The following is a 25,248-nucleotide window of genomic DNA, read 5'->3' on the forward strand; positions in this document are numbered from 1 at the left end:
TCCCCAGTGGACCTCCTCTGATGTCACCTGCCTGTGAGATTTGGGTCTCAGGTTTACCTGGTGGAAGTCCAGAGGCTGTTTTCAATCAGAGGAGCAACTCATGATTTGCGTTCAGGGGCCCAGGCCTGAGACCCCTCTCACATGTGTACCACCTGTTTGTGTCACTTATTCTCCTGTCACATAACTGCACACACAAAAATGTACTGGGAAGAAAATCTAGCCCCACCCCCCCTTGTAGAACATATGCTCTGAAAATATAAAATATTTAACAAAAGATAATAATAAATTTGATGCCAGTCCTGAGCTACAGTGAATGGGTTCCCAGCTAAATCCCAGGTCTCTGTGATCAGCCTTCCTCCTGCTGATCATCAGCCCCACAAGGTCACAGGACTGGCCACGCAAAGGAAAGGGCAGCAGAGGCAGCTCAGCCCCTCTTCTCTGCCCAGTAGGCTGTGGAGTCTCCCAAAGCCACCAGCAGAGGGTGCTGGAGGCACCAGGACGCGGGGTTCCGCTCTGAGCTGGGAAGCGCCCAGCTTGGCTCCCGAGAGAGCTAGGAACGCGTTCCCCTAATGTTTACTTTGTGAATAAAGTGACAGTGCTTTGTCCCCAGCTACTAGAACCAAATGCTGCCTCAGGCCCTAAGCACCGGTGGCCCATGGGCCTGAGAGCACAGCCCAGGCTGGGTGCCTGCCATCAGCTCCCCAAGTCTCACCCTCCACCCCAGAAAGAGCCTATGACCACCTCCATCACAGACCACAGACGGGGACAGGACAAGAGGGGTTCAGCGTGCACCCAGGATCACCTCCATGACTGAGTGCAGTCCTGGACTCCAATATCAGGGGGTTCTGAGCTAGGACCCTTACTTCAATCCCCACCCAGAGAGATGAGCTCCAGCCAGGAGAGTGTGGCAGGGCTCTGCCCTGGGATGTTTGTATGCCTTCCCTTCACAAGTGAGTGGCTGGCATAGAGGTGGCTTTAGATTGGGGTGTGACACTGGCCCTCTGGACACGGCCTCAGCAGGCTTCCCAAAGGAGCTAGCCCAGGAGTAGTCCCAGGGACTCAGGAAGGAAAACGGGCCATGTCACATGGACCCAGCTGTCAGCACAGCACAACGGGCACCTCACCCAAGTGAGCAGACAGAAGCCCAGCAAAGGTCAGGAGCCAGAGGCCACTTTGTGGCCAGGCCCTGTGCCTACCCTGTTCAGGCCTCTCTCACTCCTTGGGCACCTGCTGTGTTGCCTATACCCCGTGGCTGCAATGCCCACTGTCCCGGCCTCGTTTTCAACTTTCATGGGCAAAGTCCCTCCCGACAAAGGCAGCTTTTGGCAGTAGTGGGTTTGCTGTTATTTTTACCTCTATAATAATTCTAAATGTGAATACGGAAAAGACCCCCACTGAGTTTGGACATTTTAACTTTACAATATCATTGGTTGAATTTAACCACTTTCCCTTGGCGAATGTCTCAACCCAGGTGTCAGCCATCTGGATGCCTGCCTGTTCACCCAGCCCAAAGTGCACCCACATGTTGTGGGAACCAGTGCCCTCAGTTCCAGTTCTGCCCTTCTGGGCTACTCTGGTCCTGCCTGGGCTGGATACTCAGGGCTGCACTGAATGTCCCCACCTGCCCTCACTCCCCAGAGCACCAGAGACTCCAGGTGTGAATAGGAACTCGGCCAGCGAGGGCACCATCCAGGAGCATCTTACCAGGCAACAGTGTATTCCCACCTCAGGGTCCCTCAGCCCTTCCCACATCCCAGGAAGCTTCTCTTCTCTCCTCCTCTCAGGCCCCAGCCCTTCACAGGGTGCCCACCCACCCCCTTGTCCCACCTCCCCTCCTCCCCAGTCTCACACTCCTATTCATTTCTACCAGAGAGCCATGAGTTACCTCCTTTAGAAGGAATCAGGCCAAGGGAACACTTGAGTGTCCCTTGATTCTGTCCTAATGTCACCCCTGCTCCTTGGCATCGGGCCCTGCTCTGAGCCACGCATTGTCCTAGGCCCTGGGACATGGCAGAGTCCCTGTCCACAGTTCCCATTGTAAGTAGTGACATGTGGGTGGAGCTCTGCACAGGAGGAAGATTGGTGTGGAAGGCCTTGGGTCAGAAGGAAGGAGGGACCTGGGGGGATGGGTGGAGGTAAAGAGGAGAGGCTGGCAAGACCCCATCCTATGGGTCCTGGGACCCCAAAATTAGGAGTTGGTTTCTTGTTTTAAGGTGAAGTTTGGAGAAAGTGGTGATGAGCTCTGACTTACATTTATGCTCTGAGAAACACACCTCTTGAAGGAGCAGAACAGGACCTCCTGGGAGCTGGGTGAGGCCTGGGTGGGGAGAGTCTGGGCTGTGAGGGGCAGAAGAGGACAGCTTTGGAAGACGCCAGAAGGGCAGAGGAATTCTGTTCTTAGTTGGGTCCTTATCCAGGTTAGATATGTGGAAAAATCCCTTTTCCTAAATGGTCTTCTACAAGAGCCAGTCCTAAGACCAGCTCCACCCACATTGCCTGAGGCCCAGGGTGTTCTCAGTCCAGGAGGAGGGTCTAGGCGCCTAAGTACCAAGGGAAGAGCCTAGAGGATGAGCAGAGGATGGGGACACAGAGCCTGACCCACACCCAAGGAAGGGTCTTCCTGGCTTCCTCAGGACTGGGAAGTCCAAATGGAAGAAGAAATAGTTCAAAAGAGAGGAGAGAGCCAGCACTGGAAGCACCCAGGATCTTCTGGTTGAGGTGGTAGTGCTGACGTCCTGGGGGAAGACAGAGGGACACCCAGAGTGGGTAGGTCAGGATTCCAGCCCTGTCAAGCTGGGCTACAGAGTCCCTGACCTTGATGTTCACTATCAGTAGGGGGAACCCAGGAAACAGCTTCCAGCACGGACACTGGCCTCCCCCACCCCCATGGTGGATCCTCCAGGCCACTTGTCCCTAGGAGGCCTGGGTCAACTCTTGAGGCTGGGCACCTCAGCCCAGATAATCAGCTACAGAGAGTGTCCAAGGTGCTGGCCAGTGCCCATGTCATGGGGTCCACCCCACCAGATGTCCACATGCAAGTTCAGAGAGGGAACTTCAGTATCACCAAGAAGGAGGCCTGCCCTGTGGACCCCTGAGCGAGACCTGGGTGCCATGAGATGCCAGGCAGGGAGCCTGGGCCAGGCTGTGCTCTGAAGGCTGTTCACAGCTGAGAGTGGAGAATGTGGCACACTGAGGCTGGGTGGCCCTGGGCCAGCCACTGCCCCTTAGGGCCTTAGTTTCTCATTTGTGACTTGCCACCTGATGATGAGATAACAATTGAAATGCCCCTAGGAGTGACCACACTAAGGAGGAAGCCCTGCCCTCACCAAGTCATGTCCTTCAAAACCAACATTAAAAGTCAACTGGGAAAGACACTGTCTGCAGTGGTATCCAACCCCAACACCTCCTCTCCATGGACTCACCCACCTACCCATCCCCCAGATACCCACTGCTCAGTCCACCCACCCATCCATCCACCGACCTGTCCATCCATCCACCCACCCATGCATCCATCCATCTATCCATCCATACATCCATACATCCATCCATTTCCCCACCCATCCATTCATCTGTGGCTGCATAAACGGGAACTCAACCCACCCACAAATGCCCCTTTCAGGAATCCCAGAGACCTTTTGGGGCTTCAGCCAGGGAGGATGGGGGCAGAGTTATTCTCAGCTAATCAGTGAGGGCTTCAGTGAGGAGAACAGACAGGGGAGGTGGGAAGCCTGTTTTTAGAAGGATTAGGGTCAACCTGATGTTAAAAGAAGAAAATGTATCCCTTGTATGAGACCAAACTGGGGAGTTCAAGAAGTCAGTGAGCAGCCTCTGAGGATCTGCTGGAGCAACTGGCTGTAGGTACCACTGCAGGGCAAGTGAGTCGTTCCTGTCCTGGACCGCAGTGGAGTGGGTGCACCTCTGTCTCTTCAGAGCCAGATAGAAACCTCTTTACTTCCCAGCTGGAGCCATAGGCGGCAAAGTTTGTCATAAGCCAAATGTGGGAGGCAGGAGGGATAATGGAGGGGCTGAGGGAGAAGCCCAGCAAAGGGAGGGAAGCCCAGAGAGGTTGGGGAGAGAGAATTGAGGGCTTTGGAAGGTGGTGGGGCAGCATCTTTGAAGGCCTCGGTCACCCTCCATGGGACACGGGGTCCAGTTAGGCAGGTCAGAATGGCTCCCAGGGTGATATCTCTGGGCTGCTCTGGGCTACTGCCAGAAGTCCATCAGAGCTGGTTTGCATGCAGCAAGACAGCCAGGTGTGGACCACCTGGAAGGAGGCTGCTCCCTCTCCCCAGAATGGAAGGCCTGGCCCCCTTGGGCACAGATAGGTATCATGGTTTCCTCCATGGCCTGGAGAGATGGGAGTAACAGAAGGGATTGCTATTAAACCCTTGGGTTTTAACCTGTTGAATCAGCTTCAAAGAGTCCTCACTTTGGGATGGCAGGGAACATTTCTCTCTGTGGGTTGGGCCTTGATCTGGAGTCTGGGCTGGGACATCCCCTGGGGTTTGATCCACAAGCTCCCATTCCTCACCTGGCAGGCAGCTGCTCCCAGTCCCAGTGTGTGGAGGCAGCACAAGGTGCTGGTCAGTGGGGGACCTTCCAGTCCTGAGGGGCAGTAGAAGGCATGGGAAGAGAGCCAGGTGTGCAGACACACCTGGAACTGGCCTGGGGACCCCTGGCAGGTCACTGACTTTCTCTGAGCTGCTTTTCTTCTGACTCGTAAGGGTGATACCATTCCATTTAAGGAATGACTGCTGGCTACACCTTCAGTCCATGGATTGTAGGGCTCCACTCTAGCCCAGGCTGAAACAGGTGGACTGGACTTAATTATACAGGACACAACTTGGCCATAGCCACTGCAGTCAGCACAGCCACTTAGAGCAGTGCAACCTGGAGGAACCTCATGGGAGATTCCTGGGGATAGTGGCTTGTCCCCCAAGCCTGAAACAGTGTCTGAGGTTTGGTACTGCTGGCTGCCAGCTTGTCACCCCAGGGGAGACACCTATCTGAAAAACCAGAATTTCAGTCTTTGCTTAAGCTATCACTTTCACCAATGCCGGGAACCCACACAGCAAAACCATGTGGATGGCAGCTGACCCTGTCCACCCTACCCACAGCAGGGTTTTGCGGGGAGGAGTGCCGTGGACAGGAAAGAGGAAGAAGGAAGTAGTTGAGGGAACCCGATCAGTATTGACCCAAGGGAAGCTGCCCATGGAGACCGGAATAGACATGTTGGTAACACAGTTCAGAGCCCCAGGGCCCAGATGACTGAGCTATGAGGAAGAGAAAGGAGCCCACAGTGGGTTATTGGGATAGATTCATGGCATGACCATGGGCAGGACACCACAGCTCTGAGCCCCGCAACTCTCCTGCTCTGGCCCTGCCCCCAGCCTTCTTATCTTCAGCCACTCCGACTTGTATAAGAGAAAGCCCCAAAGCCTTGCTGGGATGGCCTCATCTGGGCTCCCAGGAGAGCCCTGGATACGTCGACCTGAGTCATGGTGACTACTCAGAACAGGAGAGGGAGGGGTATCCTGGTTGGTTGGTGTGGCAGTCCTGGCCCAGGAGGACTTCTCTGGGAGGGGACAGGGTGGCCATATGGGCAGGGGGAGTCTCTGAGACCAGGCTATGGCAAAGGGGCCCCAGGATCCTGGGAAGCCCCTGAGGACTGCCCATCCATGCCCAGCCTCCGTGGGAAAGGAGCACAGAGGAATGAGGAAGGGCACCATGAGGGCTGTTTCCAGGCTTGTGTGTGCACCGGCTTCAGATATTGACAGAGGAGAAGTTTATACTTGAGGAATATCACAGGTACAAGGAGAGTACACCATAGTGAGTTATCGTAAAAAAAAAAAAAAAAACTGGGCATTAAGGACCCTCCAACGATGTACACTAACCAAGGCACCAGCTGCCCACTGGTGTGAAAGGCGCAGCTGGGTCCACCGACCCAGAGTGTCCACACTCCTCACTGAGAGGTGGAATTGGTGCCCACAGTCCTTTCCATTTTTCTTAATAATTTACTTAGCCAGGTTCTCAGACAGGGCTCAGAAACACAGATGCTGGTCTGGCAGAAAGAGAATGAGAAGAGAATAAGAGAGCTTCTGGGACCTCAAGGGAAGGGGGTGCCTTGCAAGGTGACCCCAGCCCAATGTGAAGGGGCTGCTGGCCTTGCTGCCTGTGGCACAGCACAGCGACAACTGCCAGACACCCTCCCCAGGTGTTTGCTGAAGTCAGAGCCACAGGGGAGGCCCAGGCAGATGCTGCTGGCTTCTGCTCGCCTCTGCACCCTCGCCCTGGGCCAAGTGGGCTCCAACATCCCTCTGGGCACCCTCTACTGACCTGGAGGGGAGGAAGTCATGCAGATCTTGGAGGATGTGGTGGCTTGAGAAGTACCCTCAAACTATCCAGCTCTTAATTCCTGAACCTTTGAATGTTACCTTATATGGAAAGATAGTCTTAGCAGATGTGCTGAAGTTAATTAGCTTGAGATGAGGAGATTATCCTGGATTATCCAGTGAGCCCTGAATGCAATCACATGAAATCTTACAAGAGGGAGGCAGAGATTTCACACACACACATATAAAAGGAGGAGGCAATGTGACCATGAGGCAGAGATTGGAGTGGTGTGGCCACAAGCCAAGGAATGCTGGCAGCCACCAGAAGCTGAGAGAGGCCCATAGAGCCTCTGTGACAATGTGCTAGGTGTTCTCCAGTTACTTCTACTCAGAGTTGATGGCTTCTCTGTGAGATACATGAGGCCCAGAGCTGAGGACCAGCGATGTACTTAGGGCCATGGAAAGGTTTTCATTTTAATTTCTCTTTAAATCAAAAAAATGTCAGAGTAATGAATACGTGTATATAAAATAATGGATCCAGCCTGGATTATATTTTTTTAATTGAAGCACAGTTGATTTACAATGCTGTGTTAATTACTGCTGTATAGCAAAGTGATTCAGTTATACATCTATATACATTATTTTTCAAATATTCTTTTCCATTATGTTTTATCACAGGATATTGAATACAGTTCTCTGAGGTATACAGTAGAAACTTGTTGCTTATCCACTCTATATATAAAAGCTTACATCTGCTAACCCCAACCTCCCACTCCATCCCTCCCCCAACCCCCTTCCCCTTGGCAACCACAAGTCTGTTCTTTATGTCTGTGATTCTGTTTCTATTTCATAGACAGGTTCATTTATGTCATATTTTAGATTCCACATATAAGTGATATCATATGGTATTTGTCTTTTTCTTTCTGACCTCACTTAGTATGATAATCTCTAGGTCTATCCATGTTGCTGTAAATGGCATTATTTCACTCTTTTTTATGGTTGAGTAGTATTCCATTGTATATATGTACCACATCTTCTTTATCCATTCATCTGTAGTTGGACATTTATGTTGTTTCCATGTCTTGGTTATTGTGAATAGTGCTGCTATGAACATAGGGGTTCATATATCTTTTTGAATTATAGTTTTGCCCAGATATATGCCCAGGAGTGGGATTGCTGGATCATATGGCAATTCTATTTTTAGTTTTCTGAGGAACCTTCATACTGTTTTCCACAATCATCCTGGATTATATTCATCTTTATGCTAACACAGTCATAAACTGTATTTTTTAAACAGTTTTTATGGAGGAAGACACCCACTTACTAAGGCAAAAGTGCCCGGGGCCCACAAAAGGCACAATGCAGGCCTTCCTCCTCTTATAAGCAATTGTCACGGGGGCTTCCCTGGTGGTGCAGTAGTTAAGAATCCACCTGCCAATGCAGGGGACACAAGTTCAAGCCCTGGTCCTGGAAGATCCCACATGCCATGGAGCAACTAAGCCAGTGTGCCACAACTACTGAACCTGTGCTCTAGAGCCCATGAGCCACAACTACTGAAGCCTGTGTGCCACAACTACTGAAGCCCACGCACCTAGAGCTCCTGTTGCTCTGCAACAAGAGAAGCAACCGCAATGAGAAGCCCATGCATCGCAATGAAGAGTAGCCCCCAATCGCCACAACTAGAGAAAGCCCACGTGCAGCAGCGAAGACCCAACACAGCCAAAAATAAATAAAAATAAATGAATTTTAAAAAATTGTCATGGACGTTCCCATAGGGTATTTTTGTTGGCATGTCTGCTTATATTTGTAGGACTAATTTCTTGAATTAGATTTGCACAGAGGGAGAGTAATGAGGTCCGGATTTGAAGAGTTTAGATCCCTGAGGTCTCTTCAAATCTCAAGAGGGATTTCTATTGTCTGCAGGCCTTTGTAAACACTGACAGTTTTTTCCCCTAAAGTCTTCTCTTGTCTTCTATCAATAAATCATTGAAAATTTCAGAACAACTTTAGTCATTACTTGTTTGAGAAAACATGGGTCTTGCTTTATCTGTGCTTGATTTGACAGTGGTCATTAGAAGTGAAAAGCTTTGCTCCCATCAGTGTGAGGAGAGCAGGAGAATGGAGCTGCTAGGGAGACACCAGAGACATTTTCAAATTTAATTCTTGTCATTTCCCATTAAGCATAGTAAATTCAACACATGTATTCACTTTACTCTCTCCCAAATTTCTACTGAAAATGGACTTAACAATAATTGTTTTAAGTTGTAAATCCACAAGGGCAAAGAAAATTGGAGATAAAACAGTGACAAAACATGCCAACAAATTCTTGAAAGATAAAAAGTGGATAGAGGTCTCTTCAACTGAACTGATTATACACATGCAAAAGAATGAAGTTGGACACATACGGATGTGTGCTCACTCTCTCTTGCAAGAGCACCAGAATCACAACTAACTGCTGAACGATAATTGACAGGAAGACACTGGAACCCACCAAAAAAGATACCCCACCTCCAAAGACAATGGAGAAGCTGCAATGAGGTGATATGAGGGGCACAATGAGAATAAAATCAAATCCCATAACTAGTGGGTGGGTGCCTCACAAACTGGAGAACAATTATACCACTGAAGTCCACCCACTGGAGTGAAGGTTCTGAGTCCCACATCAGGCTTCCCAACCTGGGGGTCCAGCACAGTAGGAGGAATTCCCAGAGAATCAGACTTTGAAGGCTAGCCAGATTTGATTGCAGGACTTCAACAGGACTGGGGGAAACAGAGACTCCATTCCTGGAGGGCAAACACAAAGTAGTGTGCACATCGGGAGCCAGGGTGAAGGAGCAGTGACCCTGTAGGAGACTGAACCAGACCTACCAGCTAGTGTTGGGGGGTCTTCTGCAGAGGTGGGGGGTGGCTGTGGCTCACCATGGGGAAAAGGACACTGGCAGCAGAAGTTCTGGGAAGTACTCCTTGACACGAGCTCTCCCAGAGTCTGCCATTAGCCCTACCAAAGAGCCTGTAGGCTCCAGTGCTGGGTCGCTTCAGGCAAAACAACCAACAGTAAGGGAACTCAGCCCCACTCATCAGCAAACAAGTGGATTAAAGTTTTACTGAGCTCTGTCCACCAGAGCACCACCCAGCTCTACCCACCACCAGTCCCTCCCATCAGGAACCTTGCACAAGCCTCTTAGAGAGCCTCATCCACCAGAGGGCAGACAACAGAAACAAGAATTATAATCCTGCAGCAAGTGCAGTGAAAACCACATTCACAGAAAGATAGACAAAGTGAAAAGACAGAAGACTATGTACCAGATGAAGGAACAAGATAAAACACCAGAAAAACAATTAAATGAAGTGGAGACGGGCAAACTTCCAGAAAAAGAATTCAGAGCGATGATAGTGAAGATAATCCAGGACCTCGGAAAAAGAGTAGAGGCAAAAATCGAGAAGATGCAAGAAATGTTTAACAAAGATCTAGAAGAATCAAAGAACAAACACCTAGAAGAACTAAAGAACAAGCAAACAGAGATGAACAATACAATAACTAAAATGAAAAATACACTAGAAGGAATCAATAGCAGAATAACTGAGGCAGAAGAACGGATAAGTGACCTGGAGGACAGAATGGTGGAATTCACTGCAACAGAACAGAATAAAGAAAAAAGAATGAAAAGAAATGAAGACAGCCTAAGAGACCTCTGGGACAACATTAAGTGCACCAACATTCACATTAGAGGGGTCCCATAAGGAGAAGAGAGAGAGAAAGGACCGAGAAAATATTTGAAGAAGAGATTATAGTTGAAAACTTCCCAAATATGGGAAAGGAAATAGCCACCCAAGTCCAGGAAGTGCAGAGAGTCCCAGGCAGGATAAACCCAAGGAGAAACACGCCAAGACACATAGTAATCAAATTGACAAAAATTAAAGACAAAGAAAAATTATTAAAAGCAACAAGGGAAAAATGACACATGACATACAAGGGAATTCCCATAAGGTGAACAGCTGATTTCTCAGCAGAAACTCTACAAGCCAGAAGGGAGTGACAGGATATATTTAAAGTGATGAAAGGGAAGAGCCTACAACCAACATTACTCTACCCCGCAAGGATCTCATTCAGATTTGATGGAGAAATCAAAAACTTTACAGACAAGCAAAATCTAAGAGAATTCAGCAACACCAAACCAGCTCTAAAACAAATGCTAAAGAACTTCTCTAAACAAAAAACGGAGCTGGAGGAATCAGGCTCCCTGACTTCAGACTATACTACAAAGCTACAGTAATCAAGACAGTTTGGTACTGGCACAAAAACAGAAAGATAGATCAATGGAAGAGGATAGAAAGCCCAGAGATAAACCCATGCACATATGGTCACCTTATCTTTGATAAAGGAGGCAGGAATGTACAGTGGAGAAAGGACAACATCTTCAATAAGTAGTGCTGGGAAAACTGGACAGGTACATGTAAAAGTATGAGATTAGATCACCCCCTAACACCATACACAAAAATAAGCTCAAAATGGATTAAAGACCTAAATGTAAGGCCAGACACTATCAAACCCTTAGAGGAAAACAGGCAGAACACTCTATGACATAAATCACAGCAAGATCCTTTTTGACCCACCTCCTAGAGAAATGGAAATAAAAACAAAAATAAACAAATGGGACCTAGTGAAACTTCAAAGCTTTTGCACAGCAAAGGAAACCATAAATAAGACCAAAAGACAACCCTCAGAATGGGAGAAAATATTTGCAAATGAAGCAACTGACAAAGGATTAATCTCCAAAATTTATAAGCAGCTCATGCAGCTCAATAACAAAAAAACAAACAACCCAATCCAAAAATGGGCAGAAGACCTAAATAGACATTTCTCCAAAGAAGATATACAGACTGCCAACAAACAGATGAAAGAATGCTCAACATCATTAATCATTAGAGAAATGCAAATCAAAACTACACCAGTCAGAATGGCCATCATCAAAAAATCTAGAAACAATAAATGCTGGAGAGGGTGTGGAGAAAAGGGAACCCTCTTGCACTGTTGGTGGGAATGTAAATTGATACAGCCACTGTGGAGAATAGTATGGAGGTTCCTTAAAAAACTACAAATAGAACTACCTTATGACCCTCCCACTACTGGGCATATACCCTTAGAAAACCATAATTCAAAAAGAGTCATGTACCAAAATGTTCATTGCAGCTCTATTTACAATAGCCCGGAGATAGAAACAACCTAAATGTCCATCATCAGATGAATGGATAAAGAAGATGTGGCACATATATACAATGGAATATTACTCAGCCATAAAAAGAAACGAAATTGAGCTATTTGTAATGAGGTGGGTAGACCTAGAGTCTGTCATACAGAGTGAAGTAAGTCAGAAAGAGAAAGACAAATACCGTATGCTAACACATATATGTGGAATTTAAGAAAAAAAATGTCATGAAGAACCTAGGGGAAAGACAGGAATAAAGACACAGACCTACTAGAGAATGGACTTGAGGATATGGGGAGGGGGAAGGGTAAGCTGTGACAAAGTGAGAGAGAGGCATGGACATATATACACTACCAAACGTAAGGTAGATAACTAGTGGGAAGTAGCCGCATAGCACAGGGAGATCAGCTCGGTGCTTTGTGACTGCCTGGAGGGGTGGAATAGGGAGGGTGGGAGGGAGGGAGACGCAAGAGGGAAGGGATATGGGAACATATGTATATGTATAACTGATTCACTTTGTTATAAAGCAGAAACTAGCACCCCAGTGTAAAGCAATTATATTCCAATAAAGATGTAAATAAATAAATAAATAAAAAATAAAAACACTCTTTTAGAAGTAAAAAAAAAAACACACACAAAAAAGAAACTTCTCTAAGTGGGAAACACAAGAGAAGAAAAGGACCTACAAAAACAAACCCAGGGCTTCCCTGGTGGCACAGTGGTTAAGAATCCACCTGCCAATGCAGGAGACACGGGTTCGAGCCCTTGTCCAGGAAGATCCCACATGCCACAGAGCAACTAAGCCCATGCACCACAACTACTGAGCCTGTGCTCTGGAGCCCCAGCTACACCTCCTGAGCCACTTGATACAACTACTGAAACTCACGTGCCTAGTGCCCGTGCTCCACAACAAGAGAAGCCACTGCAATGAGTAGCCCATGCACTGCAACAAAGAGTAGCCCCTACTCGCCACAACTAGAGGAAGCCCGTGCAGCAATGAAGACCCAATGCAGCCAAAAATGAAAAAATAAAATAAATAAATTTATTAAAAATATAACCAAAGCAATTAAGAAAATGGTAATAGGAACATACATATCAATAATTACCTTAAGTGTGAATGGATTAAATGCTCCAACCAAAAGACACAGGCTCGCTGTGTCTACAAGAGACCCACTTCAGACCTAGGGACACATACAGACTGAAAGTGAGGGGATGGAAAAAGATTTTCCATGCAAATGGAAATCAAAAGAAAGCTGGAGTAGCAATACTCATATCAGATAAAATAGGCTTTAAAATAAATAATGTTACAAGAGCAATCCAAGAAGATATAACAATTATAAATATATATACACCAACATAGGACCACCTCAATACATAAGGCAAATCCTAACAACTATAAAACAGGAAATTGACAGTAAGACAATAATAGTGGGGGACTTTAAAACCTCACTTACACCAACAGACAGATCATCCAGACAGAAAATTAATAAATAAACACAATCTTTAAATGACACAATAGACCAGATATATTTAATTGATATTTATAGGACATTCCACCTGTAAACAGCAGACTACACTTTCTTCTCAAGTGCACATGGAACATTCTCCAGAATAGATCACATCTTGGGTCACAAATCAAGCCTCGGTAAGTTTAAGAAAATTGAAATCATATCAACATCTTTTCCAACTACAACGCTATGAGATTAGAAATCAATAACAGGGAAAAAACCATAAAGGACACAAACACATGGAAGCTAAACAATACGTTACTAAATAACCAAGAGATCATTGACGAAATCAAGGAGGACATCAAAAACTACCTAGAGACAAATGACAACAAAAACACGATGACCCAAAACATATGGGATGCAGCAAAAGCAGTTCTAAGAGGGAAGTTCATAACAATACAATCCTTCCTCAAGAAAGAAGAAAAATCTCAAATAAACAATCTAAACTTGCACCTAAAGGAGCTAGAGAAAGAAGAGCAAGCAAAACCCAAAGTTAGTAGAAGGAAAGAAATCATAAAGATCAGAGCAGAAATAAATGAAAGAGAAACAAAGAAAACAATAACAAAGATCAATAAAACTAAAAGCTGGTTCTTTGAGAAGATAAACAAAATTGACAAACTTTTAGCCAGACTCATCAAGAAAAGAGGGAGAGGACTCAAATCAATAAAATTAGAAATGAAAAAGGAGAAGTTACAATGGACACCGCAGAAAAACAAAGCATCCTAAGAGACTACTACAAGCAAGTCTATGCCAATAAAATGGACAACCTGGAAGAAATGGACAAATTCTTAGAAAAGTATAACCTTCCAAGACTGAACCAGGAAGAAACAAAAATATGAACAGACCAATCACAAGTAATGAAATTGAAACTGCTATTGAAAATCTTCCAACAAACAAAGTCCAGGACCAGATGGCTTCACAGGAGAATTCTATCAAACACTTCAAGAAGAACTAACATCATCCTTCTCAAACTCTTGCAAAAATTGCAGAGGAAGGAACACTCCCAAACTCATTCTACAAGGTCACCATCACCCTGATACCAAAACCAGACAAAGATAATACAAAAAAAACAAAAAAACAAAATTACAGACCAATATCTCTGATGAATATAGGTGCAAAAATCCTCCACAAAATACTAGCAAACAGAATCCACCAACACAGTAAAAGGATCATACACCATAATCAAGTGGGATTTATCCCAGTGATGCAAGGATTCTACAGTATACACAAATCAATCAATGTGATACACCATACTAACAAACTGAAGAATAAAAACCATATGATCATCTCAATAGAGGCAGAAAAAGCTTTTGACAAAATTCAACACCAATTTATGATAAAAACTCTCCAGAAAGTGGTCATAGAGGGAACCTACCTCAACATAATAAAGGCCATATACAACAAACCCACAGCAAAGTTTTCATTCTCATTGGTGAAAAACTGAAAGCATTTCCTCTAAGATCAGGAACAAGACAAGGATGTCTACTCTCGCCACTATTATTCAACATAGTCATGGAAGTCCTAGCTATGGAAATCAGAGAAGAAAAAGAAATAAAAGGAGCACAAATTGAAAAAAAGTAAAACTGTCACTGTTTGCAGATGACATGATACTATACATAGAGAATCCTAAAGATGCCACTAGAAAACTACTAGAGCTAATCAATGAATTTGGTAAAGTAGCAGGATACAAAATTAATGCACAGAAATCTCTGGCATTCCTATACACTAACAACAAAAGATCAGAAAGAGAAATTAAGGAAACAATCCAATCACCACTGCAAAAAAAAGAATAAAATACCTAGAAATAAACCTACCTAAGGAGGTAAAAGACCTGTACTCAGAAAACTATCAGACACTGATGAAAGAAATCAAAGATGACACAAACAGATGGAGAGATAGACCATGTTCTTGGATTGGAAGAATCAATATTGAGAAAATGACTATACTACCCAAAGCAATCTACAGATTCAATACAATCCCTATCAAATTACCAATGGCATTTTCCACAGCATGAGAAAAAAAAAATTTACAATTTGTATGGAAACACAATAGACCCCAAATAGTCAAAGCAATCTTGAGAAAGAAAAACGGAGCTGGAGGAATCAGGCTCCCTGACTTCAGACTATACTACAAAGCTACAGTATTCCAAGACATCATGGTACTGGCAGGAAAACAGAAATACAGATCAATGGAACAGGATAGGAAGCCCAGTGATAAACACATGCACCTATGGTCATCTAATCTATGACAAAGGAGGCAAGAATATACAGTGGAGAAAAGGCAGTCTCTTCGATAAGTGGTGCTGGGAAAACTGGACAGCTACATGTAAAAGAATGAAATTAGAACACTCCCCAACACCATACACGAAGATAAACTCAAAATGGATTAAAGACCTAAATGTAAGGCCAGACACTATAAAACTCTTAGAGGAAAACATAGGAAGAACACTCTTTGACATAAATCACAGCAAGATCTTTTTTGACCCATCTCCTAGAGTAATGGAAATAAAAATAAACAAATGGGACCTAATGAAACTTAAAATCTTTTGCACAGCAAAGGAAACTATAAACAAGATGAAAAGACAACCCTCAGAATGGGGGAAAATATTTGCAAACGAATCAATGGATAAAGGATTAATCTCCAAAATATATAAACATTTCATTCAGCTCAATATTAAAAAAACAAACAACCCAATGAAAAAATGGGCAGAAGACCTAAACAGACATTTCTTCAAAGAAGACATACAGATGGCCAAGAAGCACACGAAAAGCTGCTCAACATCACCTAATCATTAGAGAAATGCAAATCAAAACTACAGTAAGGTATCACCCCACACCCGTTAGAATGGGCATCATCAGAAAATCCACAAACAACAAATGCTGGAGAGGTTGTGGAGAAAAGGGAACCCTCTTGCACTGTTGGTGGGAATGTACATTGATACAGCCACTATGGAGCACATTATGGAGGTTCCTTAAAAACCTAAAAATAGAATTACCATATGACCCAGCAATCCCACTACTGATCATATAGCCAGAGAAAACCATAATTCAAAAAGACACATGCACCCCAATGTTCATTGCAGCACTATTTACAATAGCCAGATCACAGAATAACGTAAAGGCCCATCGACAGACAAATGGATAAAGAAGATCTGGTACAGACATACAATGCAATATTACTTAGACATAAAATGGAATGAAATTGGGTCATCTGTAGAGATGTGGAAGGACCTAGAGACTGTCATACAGAGGGAAGTAAGTCAGAAAGAGAAAAACAAATATCGTATATTAATGCATATATGTGGAATCTAGAAAAATGGTGCAGATGAACTGGTTTGCAAGGCAGAAATAGAGACACAGATGTAGAGAACAAATGTATGGACACCAATGTGGGGAAGGGGTGGTGGTGTTGGTGCTGGTGGTGGGATGAACTGGGATATTGGGATTGACATATATACACTAATATGTATAAAATAAATAATAAGAACCTGCTTATAAAAATAAAATAAAATAAAATTTAAAAAAATTAACTCAATAATGATCAGTGATGAGACATCCCTGGTGGTCCAGTGGTTAAGGCTCCAGGCTTCCAGTGCCGGGGGCACAGTTTCGATCCCTGGTCAGGGCAGTTCTGCATGCTGTGCAGCTCGGCCCAATAAAGAAAAAATTAAAATTGATCAGTGACCAATCAAAATTGATCAATATAAAGAACTCTAACACTCACAACAACAACAAAAAACAAACAATCCAATTAAAAATGTGCAAAGGACTTAAACAGAAATTTATCCAAAGAAGATAAACAAATGGCCAATAGGAACATGAAAAGATGCTGTTTGCCACCAGTCATTAGGGATATGCAAATTAAAACTATAATAAAATACCATTTCATAGACATTAGGATGGCTACAATAGAAAAAAAAAAAACAAGAAATAACAAGTGTTGGTGAGGGTGTGGAAAAATTGGAACCCTCATACATTGCTGTATTTATATAGCCGCCCAGGCCCTCTGGAAAACAGTCCAGGCCCTCTGGAAAAACAGTTAGGAAGTTCCTCAGTAAGTTAAACATAGAATAACCATTTGACCCAGCTATTCCACTCCTGGGTATATATCCCGATGAAGTGAAAACAGGTACTCAAATAAATACTTGTACATACATGTTTATAGCAGCACTATTCACAATAGCCAAAAGGTGGAAACAGCTCGCATCAATGGATAAGTGGGTAAACAAATTGCAGTATATTCTTACAATAGAATGTTATTCAGCCATAAAAAGAAATGAAACACTGACATATGCTACAGCATAAATAAACCTCCAAAATACTATGCTAAGTGAGAGAAGCTGGCCAATACAAAAAATGTCGTATAATGTATGATTCCATTTATATGAGATACCCAGAATAAGCAAATTCATAGAGACAGACATAACCAACTGCCGGTCGCCAGGGGCCGGGGAGGAGGTAGGATTAGGGAGGGGTTGCTTAGTGGGTATGAAGTTTCCTTTTGGGGTGATGAGATGTTCTGGAGCTCGATAAAGTTTATGGTTGCACAACATTGTGCTGCTGAATGGTTTGCTTTGAAATGGTTATTTTTATGTTATGTGAATCTCATCTCAACAATAATTTCTTAAAAACTTTATTAGATGAACAAAAGAACAATCATTTCCTGGGGGTTGGAAGGTGGAGGGATTAGCAGCCCACAGTCTGCACAGGGACTGCCCCGTGCAGGGCTCAGGGAGGCCATGCAAGGGCTGGAAAAGGACTGGCCAGTTGACGGTCCTATGAGGGGGGAGGAGCTGAAGGCCCATGTCCCCTTCCCACCCCACACAGTCAGCTGACCTCCAATGTCCCATCCTGGTTGGAGCCTGTGGTTGACTCTCTGGGGAAGTGGAGGGTAATGAGACTCACACAACCCAGGAGAGAGCAAAGGGAATTCCCAGGACGGGACAGCCATGAGAACCCCTTCACTGGAATGGAGCAGGACAGAAGTCTTGACAAAGGCATCTCCATAAACAAATCTACATCCCATAGAGGACCCTGGTGATGAAGCTTTCCACTGGAGAGTTTGGGAAGAATCAGCAATTAGCAGCAGGGAAAACTCCACAAATAAAACATGAGGAACTTGTGTTTAATATCAGAAAAAAAATTACAAAAAATGTTTTTAATGTAACCTCATTAAATACTTTAATTGCCCTTCTCATCTCAGATGTAACATATATTTGCTTGCCTTGGCACCAAGAAGCAAAGGTGAGAGCCAGTTAGGCACACAGTGATGGTGGTGTGGCTCTGGTGAAGAAGATCATGGAGGTTTAGATCCCAGCACACCCTGGCTCTGTAATTCCATGTCAACTCTTCAACCATCTTCCCTGGCTGAGCCCCGGCCCTCATTAATTTATTTGATCCAGAAGGTCAGATAAAGCACTAAAAAAGTCATCTGCCCCTAGTGAAGCCGCTTTTAGGATTGGGGTGCCATTAGATGGGTTTTGGCCAAGAATGCAAGGAATTCTGTCTTGCTTCAGCTGTCCATTTAGGACCCCCAAGGAAGCAATGGCAAAGAAAAGCAAAACGCCAGTGTATTTGGGGTCCTGAACTCATAGACCTGGTATGCTGGATTGGAGCCCAGAGCCTAGATTGCAGGCCTAAGGAGCTGCTTCCCTGGTCTTGTAGCTGCGAGAGAGAAGAGCCAAGGCACAGAGAAGGTCAACACTGGATGAACAACATGCACCAGGAAAAAGAGGAAGAGCAGTGGGCTGACTACTGAGGGCACCCACCATCAAACCATCCAAGGCAGGGAACTGGCTGGCAGGAGCCATCTTTTGGGGGAGGCAGTGGCTGGGGTGGGGGCAGGGAAGCAGAGGGGCCGAGATCTCTTTCCCCTGTAGGAAGACTTGGTCCATCTCTTTCTTTCTTCTGTAACCCACTCTTTCTCACAGCTAAGGGTGTGACCTACTGGGCCTGGGGGGGTGTCAGGACCTACTGATCCTGGCCATTAGGGACATGGCTGTGGCTCCCGGTATCCTAAAGAAAGCTGCTTAGATGCAGCCCGAGAGCTGTGAAATGGGTCAGTAATTACGTCGACTCTGAGGACCCACTAACACCGAAATCTGCCATGTTCCAGTTCTGATTGGGAATCATGCTCAGCTGTGTTGTCCAAGCTCTATAGACAGGGTTGCTCTTTTAACAACCAGACGACAAAGGGGTCTGGCTGAAGCCGACAATGCCACAACCTGCAGTGTGCCATTTGTAGGAGTGTAGTCCTTTCTGCAATCCCCACAACAGAATGTCAACTGAAGAAAGTCCTGACTCAAATCCCCGTGGCAAATGGCGGTCTGACCTCAGCCCTCCTCGGTCTTTCCATGTGGCCCTCCTGGGCCAGAGACCCCCCAGTACCCACCACTGCTGGCCCACAGTGGGTCTGGGGCACTTCAGCTGTGTGTGGACCTGAGCAGTCGGGGGCCCCTGGGAACAACTGACACTTCTCCCCAACCCCAAGCTGGCATGAACCATACCTGCTCTTGCAAGTCCCATGTCCCCAAGTCTCAAAGGGACAAGAGGGCATATAAGAACTTTCCGGCACCAGCCAGCACCACCCTCCCAACACACACACACATGCACGCACGCACGCACGCACACACACACACATATACAGCGAGGAAATTTTACTGACAATTCTCAGCTGCTCCAGCCACTTCTCCTTAGGGCAAATATTCTCCATCCCAAGCGGAGGTGGTGCTCCTGGGAGGGGACATAGAGCAGGGGACTCCACGTCCCTGTCTTGGGCTGAGAAAATGGCAGGAGATTCATGCTGATATGGGGAAGAGGAAGGTGGGGAAAGACAGAATCTCCTCAGTTTGAAACTGGGAGAAACCTCTCAGCTGTGTCCACATTTTCCTTACCCGCCTTGTGCTATCGTCCTCACTTACCCCAGAACCAGTCTCCGCTTTGGGAAGCCCTCAGGACTTGGTTCATGGCGCCTCGCCATGGGCCCCTGACAGTGGTTCTGGTTGTCCCCCTCCTCCACTCCAGCCGGTCCTGACCCTTCTGCCTCCGCACCTGGGGCACCAGCCTCCTCATGCTGGTCCGTCTAGTGCCCTGGAGGAACCAGGACATTCCTCTGCTTACCACCTCCCAGGGCTCCCCATCCCTCTGCGCACGAAGTCTTGCTCATCCCTAAGGTCTTCAAGCCCTGTGGGGTCTGCCCCACCTGAGCCCTCAGGCCTCCTCTCATGCCCCTGCCCACCCCAGTTTCTTTTCTTTACCCAACAACACCAGGCTCTCCCACCCTTAAGCTGGTGCAAGCACGGGCCCTAGTCTGGGAACATTCGTCTGCTCTCTGCTTCATTCTTTAAGGCACAGCCCAGATGTCCCTTCCTCTGGGAAGCCTGCCCTTGCTTGCACAGAGTTCACCTTCTCTCCTTCCACTTTTTTTTTTTTTTTTTTTTTTTTTGCCGTACGCGGGCCTCTCACTGTTGTGGCCTTTCCCATTGCGGAGCACAGGCTTCGGACGCGCAGGCTCAGTGGCCATGGCTCATGGGCCTAGCCACTCCGCGGCATGTGGGATCTTCCCGGACCAGAGCACGAACCCGTGTCCCCTACATTGGCAGGCGGACTCTCAACCACTGCGCCACCAGGGAAGCCCTCCTTAAACTCTTAAGCCACCTTCTATGTCCTTCTGTCCAGCCACCTCCTTGCTGGGCCTCAGCTCTCTGCTTATACAGCTGCCTCTCCCAACCGGCCAGGCCTGCCTGGACGCAGCACAGGCCAGCTGTCAATGAGGGAGGGAGTGGGTGGCCAGGGATGCTGGTTAGGCTGTAAAGGTGCCCTGGGCACCTCCTGTAGGAGACACGCCTTCAGCAGGCCTCCTTGGGGCCCCAGGTCCAGGGGGGCAGTTCATCTTGTGGATTTAAAAAACTATTCACAGCCTAAAAGTTAAGAGTTATGTTTCATTCAGTGGAAATTTTTAGGACTTAAGCCCAGGAGGCAGCATCTCAAGTAACCCTGAGAAAACTGCTCTGAGAAGGCAAGGGGGGAAACCTGGTTATATAGAAGTTTTGCAACAAAGGGCAGGTGGTCTGACCATCAATAGTTTATTGTAAATTAAAGAAAACCAGATATCCCAAGTTGAGGAATTTAGCGCTTTTCTATATATGGGAAGATGCAAGAATCTGGGCTCACTGAAATCATTCCTTTGATATGTGCCTCAGCTATCTGGGGCCAGTATCCTGTATTTTCACATCCTGAGTTTCCTCAGGGCTCACTGTAGGGAGTGGCTGCAGTCTGATGGCTGCTAGATGGCAGGTATTCTTTCCTTCCTGATTTTCCTCAGGGCTCACCAGCTCACATTCCTGGTGGCCGCATTTGCTGATTACTATGACATCTTTTGTTTAATGATATGGCAGGAAATATTCCATTTCTCAATCTCTACTTGTGTTTGCAGCTGCTGCTTTCTTCGTGAACTTCATAGCCAAGCCTGTGGCCCCACCTTCGGCTGCCCTCTCCCCTGCCGTGGAGACCAGGGCTGGGGCTGCGGCCAACCCCTTTCTCAAAAGACTTCAACCCTCTGAAGTTCATCCTGGCCAGCCTCCACTGGAAACCCAGTGGAGCATCTCGTGGAGGGCTCCAGGAAGTGTGTGGCTGAGCTGGACCCTGAGGCCATGGGGGCCCTGAAGGCTCTGCTGGTAATGTGGGCACCCTCCCCGTGCCAGCAGCCCCCTCCAGCCATCCTCCAGCAGACTGGAAGTACTTCACTCCTCAAAATCCTACAAGAGGCATCTGGGTCCTATGTCAAGGAAACCTCATTTCCCACCCCCAGGAGAAGCTAGCTGTTCCTGGGCAGGAATCAGGATGATGGTCATATCTGAATGGCAGGGGGGACTGTGGAGGTCCGGAGGGGTAAGGTACTGGACGTACCTGTCGCAGGGATGCTGCCCATGCCTGTCCCAGCACAAAGTATGTGTCATGACCCACCTGGGAACCCTCCCTAGAGTTGCAGCTGTACCTTCCTGCCTGAGGTGCTTCAGGTGTCTATGGCCTCTCCTCACTCTCCCAGTGGCAGTGGCTGGAGGGGGACCACACTCAAGCTTGGCTTCTCCTTTTCAGAGTGCCCTGACATTCTCTGGCTGAGCTGAGGCTGGACTATCCCAGCCTGTGGACAAGATGCTGCCACCTACAGGCTGGGGACCTGCTGCCCAGCCCTGAGCATTCGTACCCTTCCCCTATTCTCTCAATACACATGGATAAGAGCAGCTTTGGGGTTGATGTCTTCTCACCTTTATGCTAATTCCCGTTCCTCTCCCTGCTGTGAACAATAGTGAAGGAAGAGGGGCCTCAGCCTGGGGCTAAGGCTGTGCTGGTCCCTACACCTCAGGAGGTACACCATGCCCTCAGATTATGTGAGAGAGAGAGAGAGAAAGAGAGAGAGAGGGAGAGAGAGAGAGAGAGAGAGAGAGAGAGAGAGAGAGAGAGAGAGAGAGAGTGTGTGTGTGTGTGTGTGTGTGAGAGAGAGAGAGAGAGAGAGAGAATTATAATTGACATGTGGTAGGTGACATAGAGCCAATAATGAAAGGTGACAGGGATCAGGCAAGCATCTGTATTAAACTGGATTTGAAAATTAACGAGGAACCTTTTTCCCTGTTAGGCTCATTATTTTTTAAATTAATTAATTTGTTTTTATTGGAGTATAATTGTGTACAATGTTGCATTAGTCTCTGCTGTACAGTTAAGTGAATCAGCATTACGTATACATATATCCCCTCCCTTCTGGGCCTCCATCCCACCCCACCCCACCCCGATCTCACCCCACCCCACCCTGATCCCACACATCTAGGTTGTCACAGAGCACCAAGCTGAGCTACCTGTGCTTTATAGCAGGTTCCCACTAGCTATCTATTTTACACATGGTAGTGTATTTATGTCAAACCTAATCTCCCAATTCATCTCACCCTCCTCTACCCCACTGTGTCCACAAGTCCATTCTCTACATCTGCATCTCTATTCCTGCCCTGCAAACAGGTTCATCTGTTTTGTTTCTAGATTCCACATATGTGCATTAATATACGATACATGTTTTTCTCTTTCTGACTTACTTCACTATGTATGACAGACTCTAGGTCCAACCACATCTCTAAAAATGACCCAGTTTTGTTCCTTTTTAAGGCTGAGTAATATTCCATTGTATATATGTACAACATCTTTATCCATTCGTCTGTTGATGGGCCTTTAGGTTATTCTGTGATCTGGCTATTGTAAATAGTGCTGCAGTGAACATTGAGGTGCATGTGACTTTTTGAATTACGGTTTTCTCTGGCTATATGCTCAGTAGCGGGATTGCTGGGTCATATGGTAATTCTATTTTTAGGTTTTTAAGGAACCTCCATAATGTGCTCCATAGTGGCTGTATCAATGTACATTCCCACCAACAGTGCAAGAGGGTTCCCTTTTCTCCACAACCTCTCCAGCATTTGTCGTTTGTGGATTTTCTGATGATGCCCATTCTAATGGGTGTGAGGTGATACCTTACTGTAGTTTTGATTTGCATTTCTCTAATGATTAGGTGATGTTGAGCAGCTTTTCGTGTGCCTCTTGGCCATCTGTATGTCTTCTTTGAAGAAATGTCTATTTAGGTCTTCTGCCCATTTTTTGATTGGGCTGTTTGTTTTTTTAATATTGAGCTGAATGAAATGTTTATATATTTTGGAGATTAATCCTTTGTCCATTGATTCATTGGCAAATATTTTCTCCCATTCTAAGGGTTGTCTTTTCATCTTGTTTATAGCTTCCTTTGCTGTGCAAATGCTTTTAAGTTTCATTAGGTCCCAATTGTTTATTTTTATTTCCATTACTCTAGGAGGTGGGTCAAAAAAGATCTTGCTGTGATTTATGTCAAAGAGTGTTCTTCCTATGTTTTCCTCTAAGAGTTTTATAGTGTCCGGTCTTACATTTAGGTCTTTAATCCATTTTGAGTTTATCTTTGTGTATGGTGTTGGGGAGTGTTCTAATTTCATTCTTTTACATGTAGCTGTCCAGTTTTCCCAGCACCGCTTATCAAAGAGACTGCCTTTTCTCCACTGTTTATTCTTGCCTCCTTTTTCATAGATTAGGTGACCATAGGTGCGTGTGTTTTATCTCTGGGCTTCCTATCCTGTTCCATTGATCTGTATTTCTGTTTTCATGCCATACCATGCTGTCTTGATTACTGTAGCTTTGTAGTATAGTCTGAAGTCAGGGAGCCTGATTCCTCCAGCTCCGTTTTTCTATCTCAGGATTGCTTTGGCTATTTGTGGTCTTTTGTGTTTCCATACAAATTGTAAAAATTTTTGTTCTCATTCTGTGGAAAGTGCCATTGGTAGTTTGATAGGGATTGTATTGAATCTGTAGATTGCTTTGGGTAGTATAGTCATTTCCTCAATATTGATTCTTCCAATCCAGGAACATGGTATAGCTCTCGATCTGTTTGTGTCATCTTTGATTTCTTTCATTAGTGTCTTATAGTTTTATGAGTACAGGTCTTTTGCCTCCTTAGGTAGGTTTATTCCTAGGTATTTTATTCTTTTTGTTGCAATGGTAAATGGGAGTGTTTCCTTAATTTCTCTTTCTGATCTTTTGTTTTAGTGTATAGGAATGCAAGAGATTTCTGTGCATCAATTTTGTATCCTGCAACTTTACCAAATTCATTGATGAGTTCTAGTAGTTTTCTGGTAGCATCTTTAGGATTTTCTATGTATAGTGTCATGTCATCTGCAAACAGTGACAGTTTAACTTCTTCTTTTCCAATTTTTATTTCTTTTTCTCCTCTGATTGCCATAGCTAGGACTTCCAATATATGTTGAATAAAAGGGGCAAGAGTGGATAGCCTTGTCTTGTTCCTGATCTTAGAGGAAATGCTTTCAGTTTTTCACCATTGCGAATGATGTTTACTGTGGGTTCATCATATATGGTCTTTCTTATATTGAACTAGGTTCCCTCATTGACCACTTTCTGGAGAGTTTTTAACATAGTTGGGTGTTGGATTTTGTCAAAAGTTTGTCTGCATCTATCGAGATGATCATAATGGTTTTTATTCTTTAATTTGTTAATATGGTTTATCATATTGATTGATTTGTGTGTATTTAAAAATCCTTGCATCCCTGGGATAAATCCCACTTGATCATAGTGTATGATTCTTTTAATGTGTTGTTGGATTTTGTTTGCTAGTATTTTATTGAGG

The 25,248-nt window shown here is 45.5% G+C and overlaps 1 protein-coding gene across 1 annotated transcript; it reads left to right on the forward strand.

The window, feature by feature from the left end:
- The first annotated feature begins 2,007 nt into the window (after positions 1-2,007).
- Positions 2,008-21,865, forward strand: SCGB3A1 (secretoglobin family 3A member 1). The gene is given in 4 exon segments (XM_089908603.1): positions 2,008-2,135; positions 21,443-21,587; positions 21,589-21,627; positions 21,629-21,865. Coding segments are annotated over 4 exon segments (549 nt in total).
- Positions 21,866-25,248: the final 3,383 nt, after the last annotated feature.

The sequence above is a fragment of the Delphinapterus leucas genome, chromosome 3 (assembly GCF_059928025.1).
Source record: "Delphinapterus leucas isolate spDelLeu-1000000601 "Yukka" chromosome 3, BTC_Dleu_Yukka2, whole genome shotgun sequence".
NCBI classification, from domain to species: Eukaryota; Metazoa; Chordata; class Mammalia; order Artiodactyla; family Monodontidae; genus Delphinapterus; species Delphinapterus leucas.